This window comes from Tachysurus fulvidraco, chromosome 9 (genome assembly GCF_022655615.1).
Source record: "Tachysurus fulvidraco isolate hzauxx_2018 chromosome 9, HZAU_PFXX_2.0, whole genome shotgun sequence".
Lineage (NCBI taxonomy): Eukaryota > Metazoa > Chordata > Actinopteri > Siluriformes > Bagridae > Tachysurus > Tachysurus fulvidraco.
Window position 1 is genome coordinate 16,879,087 of NC_062526.1, and position 16,806 is coordinate 16,895,892.

Sequence of the window (16,806 nt, forward strand, 5' to 3'; positions counted from 1 at the left end):
AGAGTTTCTAGTGCAGGTGCTTTGTGTCTTAAAACCAGCAAATGCAATTCTACAGTCTCAGTCTGTGGATATGTGCAGTGCTTCTGAGGTTGTTGGTGCAGCACCGGAGTCCCTAAAAAACATGAGTATTGGGCATAGTTATGTGAGGCAGCTGCTGGAGATGATTCACATCTTCCAAAGAGAAGAAGAACAATGAGCAAACACCTCGGTCAAAGTGTTGTGATCTCAACTGTGGGCCTTACAGACTTTGATAATCCTTCTCTTAATCCCTATCAGTCTCTGAAAAGATCACTGCTCAACATCCTTGACAGGGCCATTTTAGAAATGGAGACAAGATTTTCACAGAGGAATGTTGACCTGATGAAAGCAATATCTACTGTAGTCTTGCACCCAAATCTTGTGCATTTCTAGATTCAACTCAGTTGCAGCCTCTGACTGTGCTGGTTGGCACAGTGGCAGACAAGTCTGAAAAATGAAATCCTTGTGGCAAAACAGATGTTGCTCAAAAAATGTCCAAATGAAGAAGACCTGTCCTCTGTGTGTAAACACCTGCAAGAGTACAAGGAAGCCTTTCCTGAATTGCATAAATTGTAGGTAACAGCCCTGGTAATTGGTGTGTCTTCAGCAGCCTGTGAGAGTTCTTTCTCCACATTTTCACGGGTTCTAACCCCCTATCGTCGCACCATGTCACACAAAAGAAAGCAGAATTTGGTGATCTTGGCCCATGAGAAGTCCATAACAAATAACTTGGACATGGATGAATTTGTGAAAGTTTTTGCAAAGGGAAATAGGAGACTGTTGTAGAGTGGATTGGAGAGAAGAGATTTACTATAAAAAAATAAAAAAAATAAAAAAAAACATACAGTAATATGATCTGTTCTATAGCCCATCTGCTTTAACTTAGTTTTTTATTATTCATAAGACAACCTTTCAGTTTTGTAAATATTATAGTTATAGTGTGTTAGGACTTACTTTAGGTTATGTCGTTGATTGATACAATCTAGATTAAGGATATTTTATTTCATTTTTGTTTTATTTATTACATTTTTATTTTTCAGTTTCCCCCCTGAGGGATTGCCACCTTATTGTGGTTAGGGGGTTTGCGTGCCTCAGTGACCTTAAGAGCTATACCAGCAGGAGCTTAGTCTTCAAATGGGACACCCAAGTTGGACAGGTCTGAAGGTAGAGACCTGACAAAGTGCAATCCACTTCTACAGGCTTTGGACGCAGCTAACAACACAATTCAGCAAGGACAATACTTTTACTATAAGCACAGGGGAAAAAACAGTGCTTGAACATGATGTGTACACATGATGCCCCCTTCACATTTCTGACTGCCCCCCCATACAGTATGTGCCTGTCTAGAACCGGCCCTGCACACAAGTCAACCACCAAACAACCAAAAGAATGCTGCGTGCCATAGAACTCCTGCCTCCTTTACAGGTGCGCCTTTTAATCACCGGTAGGGCACCCCATTGTTGAATCTGCGCGTTGTCATCATCACGCGTCACGGTGATTGGCAGACACAAATCGACCTGTTAAAGCAAAAGTTAAGACAAAAAGAGAAGGGAAGAAAACAAAAACAAAACACCATTCCAAAAAACAAACAATAATATGGGGACATAACAATCAATATTTATTGAAGCATTTTTCAGACAGAAACCATAATGACGGCTACTCACCCACTCACTCACTCATTTTCTACCGCTTATCCGAACTACCTCGGGTCACCGGGAGCCTGTGCCCATTTCAGGCGTCATCGGGCATCAAGGCAGGATACACCCTGGACGGAGTGCCAACCCATCGCAGGGCACACACACACTCTCATTCACTCATGCAATCACACACTATGGACAATTTTTCCAGAGATGCCAATCAACCCACCATGCATGTCTTTGGACTGGGGGAGGAAAACGGAGTACTCGGAGGAAACCCCCGAGACACGGCAGCCCGACGGCTACATAATTCATAATTTCACATGCAAAAGATTCAAATGCAGAAAAACTGATTCTCAAAAAGTCTCCAAGATGCTCAGTAAAAGTTACCATCATTATAGGAGCCAGCAGCAGTTTACTGAAGCAAATGTGGTAACATTAAATATTGACTTTGTTCAGTTTATCACTGTTCACTGCTCCTTATAGAAGTTTTTGTTTTTTAGACTTTTTCATAGTACTTTGTATATATACTAAACATTGTGGAGAATCTTGCCCCAGTTTTTCTTTATTATGGTTTCTGTCTAAAAAAAATGGTGGTACAGGATATTTGGCTTGATATTTGAACTTGAAAAAAAACTTAACCATTGTGTATCAGACCAGAGACAAAGAGGAAACAGTGTGTTAATGTATGTGTTACTCCATTTTTATATGTGTTAATGACCTCAACAGTTTCTCTCAGTCTCTCTCAAGGTCATTCCTAATTAAAGAAGCTTGGGCGATTCAATGAACTTTGCCCAGTAAGTCTTTGGTAGTTTGAGCTTCAGTAAAATGATAGTTAAAAAGATGAAAGTGTTTTATATGAAAAGGGATGAGCTTCTGTCTGACTTTAACATTTAAATATCTGTTATTGAATGGATTCTCAGTCATGTACTAGGAAGCATCTTTAATGTGTGTTTTTCACAATACTGCAAATGAACATCCCTGGGTCAATGAAAGAGCATCTTTATATCTTTGCAGAAAAAATACAGAACAAAAGATTAACAGGAATATTAATGAATATTAACTCTGAATGTCGGCTCAATATTTTATCTATTAGCTGCTAAATGTGATGTCTGTCCAATAAAAACCTGTTATTGTTATAGTTCAATTGTCTACATGATGATCAGTGGCATGAACTGATCTAGAAATGTTGCACAGCAGTCAACATTCACATTTTAATTATGAACATAAACTTTCAGGTTTGTTTTGGACAAAATGAATAATGTTCAAAATAGTGTATAAAAGCAGCTGGTGGTCAGAAGCAGATAAACCACAGATGAATGTGTGAGTTTTCTGTTCAAATGCCAGCATCATGCGTGCAAATGTACCACATGTCTGATCTGTGGTTGGAAAATAATCACACCATAAAAATGGACAGATTCTGCATGCTTGTGAGCTAAAACTTGTGGTTTAAGAGATGGCTTCACATGACTACCAGACAGCTGAAATGACTAAAGAGTAAAGACAAAAAGAAAAACATAGCTAACTAAAAAACATGCTATAGTTTAATAACAATATTATTTTCATTACATTTAAAACTGATTACATTTGTTTGATCATTTTTCAATAATTAGTACAAAATAATAGAAACAAGATTTATGAAAATTCTGAACTATTCAGATCCTGATTCAGTAGAATCCATTTTAGAAGCAGTGGCAGCTTTGAAGTCCTGGCAGATCCTCCTAATCTCCATCTGTTACATGTTACCTGACCTCCTCAGCTCTCTCTACACATCTTGTAGTGCTAAATGCTTCGTTTTGGCTGATATAAATCCGGTCGTTCAAACCACCTCAGGAGGTGGTCTGGGACACATTTCAAATGAAACTGGACAGGTGTAAATGAATGTGGTTGTTCAAGCCACATACGTCAGCGCTATACTCCTCCCAAACGGAAGTACGTCACTCGCAGGTGACTCACGAGTCGTGCATCACGCCAGAAAAAAAATAACATGGACGACACGCAGGCACTTAGTGCTCTTTGGAGCGATGAAAGTGTCCAAAAAATCTTTGCAAAACACATAGAAACAAAAGTATTTTTAAGTATATACACCAAAGCGTGTTCCATTTCAATTACCCCAGAAATGACTTAAAATATATTTGCATTTTGGGTGGGAGTAGAAATTTATGTGGCCTTATGTAAATGGAACAGTTTTAACAAATCAGATAGCTATTGGATCAGAGAAAACACATGAAGTGACCAGGTGTAAAAAGGCCCATATTGCTTGGAGTTTGACCCCCAGAGGTTTTTCCACATCAAACCTGAGAGTCTCTTCGTGTGCTTTCTAAGATGTTTTTCCTGTCAGAACATTTTCTCCCCATTTCCAGTGAGGACTACTGCAGCTGTTATTTTGGCCATTGGGTTCTTGGTCACCTCCCTGACCAAGGTCCTTCTAGTTCTAGGGAAAGTCCTGGTCATCCCAAACGTATCCCATTTCAAAATGATGTAGCCCACTGTGGCTTAAAATATGATTGCAAAAAATTATAGCCATTTAATCAGTATTAAAGTAGTATCAATCCTAAATCACAACTTTGTGTCCTCTCTAGTTTCGATTCTATATTTCCTCCAGTTGTTTTGTGCATGTAGGATTATCACAGTATGGATGAAGTTAATGACAATGCTTATCAAAGGAGCAGAGAGTGCTCCCAGAGACTCAGTCCCAGAGACTGAGTGTATGGTGTGGTACTTATTAGTTTTAAACTACGTGCAGCAAATGATGGAATAAATACAATTCTTATATCTAATAACCCTAAATCCTTCTGCAGCATTTATGGTGACATGTATGTGACATGTCATAATTGAATTATAATTCAAAATGTGTTATTAAATATTGAGTTGAATGTTTTTCAATGTTTTGGTGACTCTGGAAAAGGAGCCATTGTTATAATACGAATGAACATCACTCGCTCTCTTTCCCTCTCTCTGGGTTTAATATAAAATTTAATGCAACTTTATTTTCTTTCTTTTTTTGCACAAGAACAGAACTGTAGCAGTAACAGTTCTTGACACAGAACAATAAAAACTGCAGCAAACAAAAACAAAAAAAATACTACGATGGGCAGAAACAGAAGTACAGTGTGAAATACTTTTAAAATAATGATGTCAAAAAAAAAAAATTACTTTAGTACTCAAACCTTGTATCAGAAATAACACTACTGTTAAGACTACAGAAGTATTTCCATGAAAAATGTGTGAAGCTGCAGGGAATCGTTCCTTCGCACTTACTCAAGACAGGTTCAAACACTAAACAGCTGAGTTTAAATGGAAAAAAAAATCATTATGAGCAAAATATCACAGAGAGAGCAAGCTTCAGTGCAGATTTAACAAGGAAAATACAATGCGATCAATGCTTTGGGGAAGGCGACTGTTTCTGGATCACTGACTCTGTAGGAGGATCTACAGAGACACACAAAAAGAAATATTAAAACTTTGTCAGCGTTATTGATGTGTACACTATGATACACTAATGTTTGCTCCTTGGACAATAAACTGGACTACATCCGACTCCAATGCACTACACGGCGTTAAACTGAAACTGCTGCGTCTTTGTTTTCACTGAGATGTGGCTCAGCGAAGGAGTTCCGGACGTCGCCATTCAGCTAGATGGGCTCACCTTGTTTCGTGCCGACAGAAATGCATCTCTGTGCAGTAAGGCTCACAGTGATGGTATGTGTGTTTACAACAAAAAAGGAATGGTGCAAGAACTCTGTGCTTGTTTCTAGTTACTGCTCATTGCTATTGGAGTTTGTGACTGTTAGATGCAGGCCATTTTATTTACCACTGGAATTCCCCACGGTTTTCATTGTTGGAGTCGACATTCCCCCCTGCATTAATGCTAAAGAGGCTCTATGTGAACTCTATGGGGCTATTAGCGATCTGGGGAATGCTCACCCCGACAGACTGTTTATCATTGCCAGAGATTTCAATTATGCAGACCTCAAATCAGCACAACCCTAAATTCCATCAGTATGTGAATGAGAGAGGAAAAGAAGCTGGTTTACACAAATATTCTTGGCAAGTATTGTCCCCAACTTGGCAACTCAGACCACATTGCTGTTATGCTAATTCCAGCATACAGACCACGCATCAGATGCACAAAACTGGTTTTGAAACAGGTGAAAACCTGGCCAGCAGGAGCCACCTCTGCTCTTTAGGACTGCTTTGAGTTCAGTGACTGGAACATCTTCAAGGAGGCTGCAACCAACGGCGACTCCGTCAACTTGGAGCAGTACATGGCATCTGTGACCAGCTACATTGGCAAGTGCATTGATGACATGACCATCTCCAAGACCATCACCACACGCTCCAACCAGAAGCCGTGGATGAATGCTAAAGTGTTTGCACTGCTGAAGACTTGAGACCTAGCCTTCAGAACAGGAGTCCTAAGAACAGCAAGGGCCAAACTGTCCTGAACCATCAGATAACCAAATCGCGCACATGCCCAGACAATCCACAGCCACTTCCAGGACAGCGGAGGCACCCGGCGCATGTGGCAGGGTGTGATCACAAACCTCAAGACAGCTTCACCTGCCTGTGATAGTGATGCCTCCCACCCATATGCGCTGAATGACTTCTACGCTCAGTTTGAGGTGCAGAACAACGTAACGGCAAGGAAGACCATCCTTCCCCCCAAGGATCAGGTACTCTGTCTATTCAGAGAAGAAGTTACAACAGCTAACTGCCTGGTGTAGATCCAACAACCTGTCTCTGAATGTTGATAAAACTTAAGAGATGGTTGTTGACTTCAGGAGAGCACAGAGCGACCACTCTCCGCTGAAAATCAACAGATCATCTGTAGAGATCATCAAGAGCACAAAATTTCTTGGTGTTCATCTAGTTGAGAACTTCACCTGGTCACTCAACACCAGCTCCATCAACAAGAAAGCCCAGCAGCTTCTCTACTTCTTATGAATGCTGAGATAAGCCCATCTCCCTCAGTTATCCTGACTACATTCTACAGAGGGACCATTGAGAGCATTCTGAGCAGCTGCATCACTGTCTGGTTTGGGAACTGCACCATCTCAGATCACAAGCAGATAATGAGGACAGCTGAGAAGATAATTGGAGTCTCTCTTCCCTCTATCCTGTACATTTACACAACATGCTGCATCTCAAGAAGCTTTTTTTTTTTTTTTATCTGAAAGGCCAACAGCATTGTGTATGACCCCCCACACTCCTCCCTTTATGGGACACATGGAACAAGTTTTATTGCTAGAAACGAACATAATATGGATATTTTATAACCTTTATTTGCACTTGAATATTTTATTACACCAGATAACAAACTGAGTATGTAATTTTTATAAAACAGTGCTTTCACTAAGTATTCAGACCCCTTTTTAAAGTTTTTCTTATGTTGCAGCCTGACACTAAAATTCTTTAAATTATTTTTTTTTAAACATCTCTGGAGAGACCTCCAAAAGTTGCAATTGCTAACAAATGTGTTTCAACTAAGTACTGAGTAAAGGTTCTCTATACTTATGTTTTCACTTTCTCATTATGGGGTACTGAATGCACTACTGGTCTGGGTGAAGGGTCCAAGTGAAGTGTCCAAGATGTCGATCATGTTGACTAAGAATCTCTCCTCAGGACCGTACTCCTCCCAGTTGAAGATGTATTGGAGTTGGCCTACATTGTCTAGTTGTGTTAGGGGATCTGTGTATGGTTTGACCGCACTGGGTGCAGCATGAGCACACTTGAGAAGTGACACATGGAAGGACAGGAAGAAGTGGTAGTTGCTCAGTAACTGCAGGCAGAAGGTGACAGGGTTAACCTATACACCTATTTAAAATATTTAAATATTTATATATATACATGAGAGGTGTTTTCAAAAGTGTTTCCATATAATCTATTTCCAACTCTATGTGGTCTTTGAGGATAGACTGTCAGGCTCTACATTTTCACACCTCCAGTGTCACTCAAATGAAGATGGGTTCCCCTTTGGGTCTGGCTCCTCTCAAGGTTTCTTCCTTTACCATTTAAGGGAGTTTTTCCTTGCCACAGTCACCTCAGAATTGCTCATTGGGGATAAATACGAATACATTTAAATATATCTAATATTAATCTTGATTTTGAATTTTTGTCTTGTATTATTCTTTATATTAACCTTTTGTTTTATGTTTATGTTCTGTAAAGCTGCTTTGAGACAATGTCAACTGTTACAAGTGCTATACAAATGAATTTGATTTGAATTGAATATTTCCATTTTTACAAACTAGTAATATTTTTCAGATCTTCAGTTACACATAAACTTAATTTTTCCTCTTTGCAACAGAGACAATTTCTTTTTTGTTTATGAATCAATTTTAGTAGTGTAGTGTAGTGTGCGTGTGTGTGTTTGTGTGCGTGTTTGTGTGCGTGTTTGTGTGCGTTTGCGTGTGTGTGTTTGTGTGCGTGTGTGTGTAAACCTTTATTTTGACATTTCTTCGGGACTGAACAGAAACTGAAAATGTTACACTTACTGTAACAGTTCTTTTAAATACTTAACAGTTCTTGTTGAAAAATCGTCGAATGCTTAGCCACCTTCACTCCAGTTTGTTACTAAAAACGTCCTATCATTAGGATTTTACTTTTTAAGTTTATTTATGAAATATATGAAATAGTTGTTTGTTTAGCTTCTTTTTTGGGGGAAACGCAAGATGGAGGACGGAACCTATAACAAAGTTCTAATTTTTCTCACATATTGTGTTCATCTTTCATTAGCAGGTGAGTTTAGAAATGTAATCTAAATGTTATGCTGATGTTTGTAGATTTCGGCTGAGTAATATGCAGATTTCACATTACACTTCTGTCAAATAAGGGCGTTTTTCACTAAAAACGCGTCGTACTGAAGGGGCTGAGAACAACATAACACTTTTTTTTCCAAATGTCTGGTACAAATATCTGGTCTTGTTTATGAATTAAACATTAAAACAGCATTTACCGGGAAAGAATAGAAGTGAATAGTAACATTTGAGGGTTAAATTGTAGCATTATCCTAATATCATAAAATTGTGTGAATCTACAAACTACCTACACATAATTGCACACTGGGCTGGTGGCAGCAGTGAGCAGGGGTGGGAGCTAAGACCACCCAAATTTGGGTCTTGCCCACCCAGTCAGAGTTTTAATTTTTTTAGTAAACAGAAAAATAACAAAAAATACCAGCATGATTTCTAATTTTCTAACTTTAACTGATTACTTTAGCACAGAATAATTTCTCACCACTTGCCTCATGCTACTCAGTTAGACTCACTTACAGCGTGTTATGCTTCTAGCTACAGTACATGCTGACTTATTTACTGGATTAGGTGTAGGGACCACTACCACTGATTGCCCACCAACAGTATTATTCATACCATCTCACCCTTACAGTATGTAATTAGCTAGATCTGGCCCTGATAGCACAGATTATTTTAATAGTGGTGTAAGTTCTAACACACAGTTACAACATGCCTCTGTGCACAACTGACATCTAGACATGATTATTCAATTCTGCAGGATATACACTGTTTAGAGAGAAGGTGTAATGTAATTCTGGTGTACCTCATCTGATTTGACCTAATCGTCAATCGTCACACCTATATGTAAATTCTAATCGAACATATTTTAATGCTCATCTTTATTCACCAGTTGTTAGGAGACAATTTGGTCTTCATATTAAGATACTCATAATTTGTGAAGGAAATGTTGATATCCTGAACAGGGTTGTAATGGTGATGAGATCTGAATTTATGTCACACTGCAGAAACAGTAAAGTTTGTCCAGATTCCACGGTACATTGTTTGATGTGACCCATTTTTCACATCTATGATAAATTATAGGACACATGGTAATAGTCAGTAACTGTCTAAGCACAAACAGGTAACAGGAAATGGGCTTTAAAAATATTAGTGTTTTAATTTTAATGAAATGATAGTAAATGAAATGAGAAATGCTAATTATATGTAATACAAAACTGTGAAGGATTTTGAGTTTTTGTCATAGATGCTTAAATAAAAATTTTTTTTTATAGCTTTCACAGACACACACGCTCTGCAGTACCTCTACACTGCACTCACATCAGGAATTAATGTCCCAGAGTTCATTGCTGTTGTTCTGGTGGATGAAGAGCAGTCTGTGTATTATGACAGTAACATCAGGAAGATGATCCCAAAGACGGAGTGGATACAGAAGTTCAGCGCTGACGATCCAAAATACTGGAACAGAGAGACTGAGCGAATGCAGAATGATCAGGAAGACTACAAAGTCGATAAGACTACATTAATGCATCGCTTTAATCAGACTACTGGTAAACACACACACATTTACTCTGTGCATTATTTGAGTGTGTGTTCTCAGCTGCTGATCTTTTAATGAGAAAGAGACTTTGCTATAAATGCCCTGTTAAGGACGAACTCTGAAATAAATGTGTGGGATTTGGTGGCAGTTGTGTTGGTGGCTGGTGAAACAGCTCTGTATGTAATACTTTCATACATCATTTCATGATTTAATGCGAAACCACACATAATCAGAGGACACTACTGATGTGCAAAATAAAGTTTGATAGTAGTTGCTGTAGTACACCACTGCTTCTGAAATATTAAGGAAACAGCAGTAGATAATTATATCATGAGAGACATCAATGCTTCAGCTTTGTCTTAAACTGCACTCTGTCACATTATGTAGTTTCTCTGTGCCCCTTTTGATGTTCTTTTTAGTTAGACATTCTACTTAATGTGCATTAAGCACACTAAGTAGTATGTGCGTTGTGTGTGTGTGCATGTGTGCAGGAGTTCATACGCTACAAAGGATGTGTGGCTGTGAGCTTGATAGTGGCACCACTGGAGGACATAATCAGTTTGGTTATGATGGAGTAGATTTCATCAGTCTGGATCTGAACACTGAAACCTGGACTGTAAATAATAATAAAGCTGAGATCTTTATAAAGGAGTGGGATCCTGAAGGAGAAAAGGCTAAATATTGGACAACACAGCTGACATACGAGTGTATCGATCAATTAAAGAAGTTTGTTTCTTATGGCAGAGAGACTCTGGAGAGGATAGGTAAAGTGTGTGATCTGTTGCAGTAACTACAGCTGTACACTTATAACACACTCCTACATACACATAGAAATATTAAAATACAAACCCCCATTTGCCATTTTCCCCCATACATTTGCACAAACATTTATATACATTTATTTTTCAAATTTTTTTTAAGAAAATGAAATGACAAAATGATGTTTTGAAGTGATTTATATTCATGACACTAATGCTGAATTGTTACAGGAAATATCCAGTTCTCATTTTGGCCTCATCATTGTGTGAATTGTCACTATATAACACCAGATTTAACACTTGCATTAATTTCTCTCATATTTCACTTTTTTCATTGCTTGCTGTGTAGCGCAACAGCAGGTTGTTTTAATGCAGCCAGAAATAGTTATCTGACCAAATATTATGACCACTGGTGTACAGGATAAATAGTGCTCTCTCTAATGTTTGTTTCCATCTTAATTATTCTAATTAATCTTAATAATTATTAATGTACTGTGTTTAAAAATGAATGTTGTAATATTTATTTGTCTCTGCAGATCCTCCTTCAGTGTCAGTGATCCAGAAACACTCACCTCTTCCAGAGGTGGTGTGTCATGCTACAAGTTTCTTCCCCAAAGAAGTGAACATGACCTGGAGAAAGGACGGAGAAGATGTGCATGAGGACATGGAGCTCAGAGAGACGTTACCCAACCAGGATGGAAGCTTCCAGAAGAGAAGCATTCTGAAAGTCCCAGCTGAGGAGCTGCAGAAACACACCTACACCTGTGTGATTCAGCACAGTAGCTTGGAGAAGGAGTTAGTGCTAGAAGTACCAAAAGGTCCTAATCAACTCCACATACAGTAGAAACAATAAATCTGATTTCCTGCTGCAGCAGATAATAAAGTCTCTGTGTTGCTTTAACAGGTGGAGGATCGATGGCATTCATCATTGGTGTAGTCGTGGTTCTCTCTATGGCTTTCTTGATTTTCATTTTATACAGTATTGTCATGGGAAAATTATGCTTGCAAGATGGAAGGTGGCAGATTTGTTTAAAAATAGAAGACAACAAATTTGGTGAACACATCACTTGCAATATCTAAGGTATTTTAACTCAAATGGGTAAAAACATTTTCATTCTGGAACAACAAACAAAATATTTTTATATTTTTACTGCTGGTGTCTGCCATATTTTTCTCCTTCTTCTGTGTATAATAACGTTCAACAGAGTTTGTATTGCATTACTGCTCCACCCCAGAATGCATTGTGTAACAGTGGGGTTTGTGTATTGTGTGTGTATGGGGTGTGTGTATAAAATACTTCAACTAGCACTTTCTCCCCTGTTTGTTGTAGTTGTAAATTAAAAAAAAAACAACAACAACAACTTTGAACAGTGTTTTAGGCTCATGGTATCTTAAGGCTGTAACCTAGTGAACCAGAGTATTCAATGTTAGAGACTAAAAAGTACTTTTGTACGTCACTCTGGGTAAGTTCATGGATAACAAATGCTATGGATAACAAATGCTCTAAATGTAAATGTGTGTTTGATTGTGAGGGATGAAGAAAAATGTGGTCTGAAAATGTGGTGCTTAAAATCTTCTATATAAATACTTAAAAACTTGTATAAATGAATATATTGTATAGTTTTCTTCTGTTTTTTTCTGATGATTGTGGAAGCCTTGTAAATAAATATTGTGCTAGTATCAATCAATAAATAAAACCTGCTGAAATACCTTAATATGCACTCTAATGTGTACTTTACAGATTTAAATGCCTTACTGAGCTTGTCATTGGAAAGTAAAGAGTTAAAGTGTATTATTGGTAAACTGGGGAAGCAATTAAATGAGTCATTTAAAAATATTTTTTTAGTTGAATAGCCTTTTTAAAGGAGTATGTAGAAAAAAGTATTAATTACTAAATAAAACATTTACTACTGGATATGTTCTCCTTAACATAATAACACATAACAGAAGTTGGAATCTGGGTTAAGGCAGTCTGTACTTTCTCACACAGGTTAGCACTTTTTTATTTAACTTTTAAAAGATGTGTAACGACATTTAATATTAAACATAAAACAGACATGGGAATACATTTAGAAGATTTTACTACTTCTGCATACAAAAGTTTTGTAAAGAATTTCTTTCCTATTGGACAATTTACATGTTCTATTTAAGCTACAGCGTAGTGTGTTGAATTGTACTAATGACTTTATTCAGTATAAGAGTTGTTTTTTATACACTTCTTATCTTAATAGAATTCAGGGAACCATAAACTATTTTAAGATATTTATAGAAAAACCTAGAGGAGGGTGTAATAGACATTAATTTAGCTTTATGTACTCCAAAGTTAGTTAAAAGTAAAAGTACAGAGATAAGTTCAGAAAACTTAATGTAATAAACTCAGTGTATAGTAAGTGTAAATGCAGCTGCTGAATTCAGTTAATAGAGATTTTGTGATAATATATTCAATTTTAAAGTTTTCTAAATATCATTTGATGTTCTATTGATATTCTGTGGTTACTAAAAACCATATTAATAAAATTTATTCATATTGTGTTGGTTTCATCAGTAAAACAGTTTGAGTTGCTTTGATTGTTTAGATTCTCCTGAGAGTGACGTAACACCACTTTAAACCCCACTGGACTCCAAAAATCCAAAAAATATAAACAAACCCAAACACAGAAAATACATGATATGAATCTGAATGTTGTACATGTGGACTTTATCTTAATCCACATACTATGTTTTAGGAGGAAAAATAAAGCCAGTGCATTTGTACATTAGCGCTAGCTGAATTTCTGCTGCACTTCAGTTTTAAAATGTCAATTTCAGCATTTTTTCTGGATCTCTGATGCCTTGAGATGAAGGTCAGAGACACACAAAGACACAAATATTAAAACATTCTCTTTTTAAAATACAGTAAATAACGACTGAAACGACCAAAAACAAAAAGAAAAATGTAGGTGCTATAAAATCATTTTATTATTGCCTTGAAAATCATTTGTACACAGAATTATTGTTTTTGGTCATGATGCTGTTTATAGGAACATTTGAGTCAGTAATCAGTCAGCAATCAGTGCCATTGATCTGCTGATCAACAATCATGTTGTGAAAAGATCCTTACACATTACACATCATGAGATGATTCTTTAGCTTCAGCTTGGTTATAAATCATTTGTTTACTTGTACTCAGATGTGGACTCATTTTTTTCTGTCACTACATTTTTTTCTGTGCAGTTTTGTTTAGTTAAAATCTTGTTTGTCATGTGAATAATTGTATAAATTGTTTTGAAACTGAAAAATGTTTAACTTTTTTAAAACCTATTTCTCCCACTGCACATGACACAACCAGCACAAACATTAAAGCTCTCACACACTGGATTTTACTGCGGTTTCAAGACACAGACTGTATTGTAGTGATGGATTCAGGACAACTGGCATGTTTTTGGAGAACAAAAGTATCTGGTACATTCAATATGTGGAATAAACTTATACATCTCCACTTTTAATAATAATAATAATAATAATAATAATAATAATAATAATAATAATAATAATAATAATAATAATAATAATAATAGTAATAAAAAATGTGTAGTTAAGTGGCACAGATCTGGGTAATGTTAACTTGCTAAATTACATTTGTGTGGAAATTTCTGCTCTATTTTACACCAAACACTCACTCAAGTTTACAATTGTAGCTGACAAAGAATTGTAAGAGTCTTTTAGTGTCCAGCAGATGTCAGTGTGTGTGTGTGTGTGTGTGTGTGTGTGTGTGTGTGTGTGTGTGTGTGTGTGTGTGTGTGTGTGTGTGTGTGTGTGTGTGTGTGTGTGTGTGTGTGTGTGTGTGTGTGTGTGTGTGTGTGTCAGAAAGAAAGAGAGAGAGAGAAAAAGAGAGCAAGAGAGATGAAAGCAAAATATTTCTGATCAATTTCCTGATTTTATGTCATTTGTGATGTCATATTTATATTTATTTTATTCATCATTATTACTGTACAAGAAACAAGTAACTGTTTCTTTATGTGCTGACCAAGACAAAAATAATATCTTCTATAAATTGTGTACATTCTTAAATGTTCAATAAAACTTTTTTCATTAATCACAAAATCTCATAATGGAGTCATGTATATATGAGTTTTATTATTATTTTTATTTGAATTTATCAGTAAGAAAATACACCAAAAAGCAAGAGTACAAGATTTAAGTTACAACATTTTCCACTTAAAATCAAAAGTATGTTTTGGTCTTGTTACTAAACAACAAGGTAGATTATTATGTATATTATAAAGATGGTTATACAGATGTCATTAAATAATAAATAATAACAATAAATAAATTTGTCTGCAGAAGTGTGTCAGTAAAGAGACATAAATAGGCTTTCAGATGTGATTACTTGGGGGTTAAATATGAGAATTAGCTGGTTGTAACTGAATCAATCATGCAACATACACAGTACTTTTACTATTATTATTATCATTATTATTTTAATATTTTGTTCTGTGGTGTTAAATAGGACAAAAATGATGTCCAGATGTTTTTGTCTCATCAGCCTCCACGCAGACGGAGGGTCATATAAATGGTACTTTCTGGACCAATGCCATAATCCTGCAGTTTATTGCCACACTGGAGCTGTTGGCCATTGTAGATCAGCCGCTGCTGGTCCACTGGTGTTCGCTCTTTCTGGTAGATATTCGTCATCAACTAATCAACGGTCTCTTCATCAGTGATGTCGTATGTCCTCATCTGTCCCTTCTCATTCTTCACGAACACCTGAAAGGGCATGGGGCTTGTGGAGATCAGGAGCATCACAATGGATCCTGAATTCAAACTGTATTGGCTCACGGTCATCTGATCATTGTCCAGGATCTGACCACTGAGGGCTGAAAGCTTCAGGTGTGAGGCTCTTGCCCCAAAGTGAGGGGCAATATGCTGTTTCAGTTCACCAATGGTGGTACTTGGCAGCACATTCACAAGCTGCGTTGTTCCATTTATGCCTTTGATGATGAGTTCCATTGTTTTCCCCTATTGATGACCTGTGTGTAAAAAAAAAAAAAAAATTCTAATATTCTACTTGACATATCATCAATAAGCCAGAAATATAGTTTCATGATCTTTTTACTGAAGCTATGAGACAAATGTAAATAACAAGTCATGTAATATTATTAGCAATGTTTAGCATTGCACAAATAGTTCTACATTTTTATGTATGCATTTAAATAATTATTATTTAATTATTATATTAATTATTGTGATGTTAAGCTAAGTATTTACTTTTTATTAGATTAGAATTAGATTTATCAACATTAAACAGAAGAAACAGAACACACTCCAAGCATCTATACAACCTATAAAATAACTATTTTGTTCTATAAAACCATTAAATTAATAATACATTATTATTGAACACACAAATGAAGGTCAGTCAGCTTTATTTTACTTTGCATTAATGACTGTTTAAATTTATCTAAAAAATACATATTTAACATTTTTAGAATTTCTATTTATTTTTTCAAGTACACATTAAAGAAATTAAGAATAACATACCTTTGAGTGAATGATGCACTTATGTGTGCTCAGTATCCTTTTTTTCCCAGAACCTAACCCAACTGAGGCTCATTATACTATACACATATATACTATACACATATACATATGTGTATAGTATATAAATATACTATACACATATGTATATACTGGTGATTTTTTTCAGATATTTATATATATTTAGTTTAGTATGTGTTGCTTGACTAATATTACTAGTATTACTTGGTGTTCTGAAGTTATCTGACAATTTCAGATGTTTTTATGGGGTAGTTTGTTGTTGTTGTTTTTTTGTTTTTTTTCTTACCTCAGACTGATTCCAGTCTGCTCCCTTTTGTTACAGATATTGATTTTGTCTGTTGATATTATTCATAACGTGTGTTAAACTCCTTTAACCAGGACCTAAATACCTTCTTTTATTCGGATGATTTATTTATACTCCCACATCCCAGACTCAGTTTCCATTTCATAGAAGTCCATTATAACTGGGACTTTATGAAGAAAGGAAAACTCCATGGTGCTCGTGATGATCATCACAGTGGATCCTGAACTCAGACCTCATTCTCATACTATCTTCTGGT

General features: G+C 36.4%; 1 protein-coding gene and 1 pseudogene across 1 annotated transcript; one reads left to right on the top strand and one right to left on the bottom strand.

Annotated features, from left to right (window-relative positions):
• Positions 1–8,105: 8,105 nt before the first annotated feature.
• Positions 8,106–12,423, top strand: LOC113638640 (H-2 class I histocompatibility antigen, alpha chain-like). The gene is made up of 5 exons (XM_027140002.2): positions 8,106–8,396; positions 9,685–9,960; positions 10,442–10,714; positions 11,245–11,526; positions 11,613–12,423. Exons 1-5 carry the CDS (start codon positions 8,330–8,332, stop codon positions 11,786–11,788), a joined length of 1,074 nt encoding a protein of 357 aa, XP_026995803.2. The 5' UTR covers positions 8,106–8,329; the 3' UTR covers positions 11,789–12,423.
• Positions 12,424–15,054: 2,631 nt separating this feature from the next.
• Positions 15,055–15,709, bottom strand: LOC113638799 (annotated as a pseudogene).
• Positions 15,710–16,806: the final 1,097 nt, after the last annotated feature.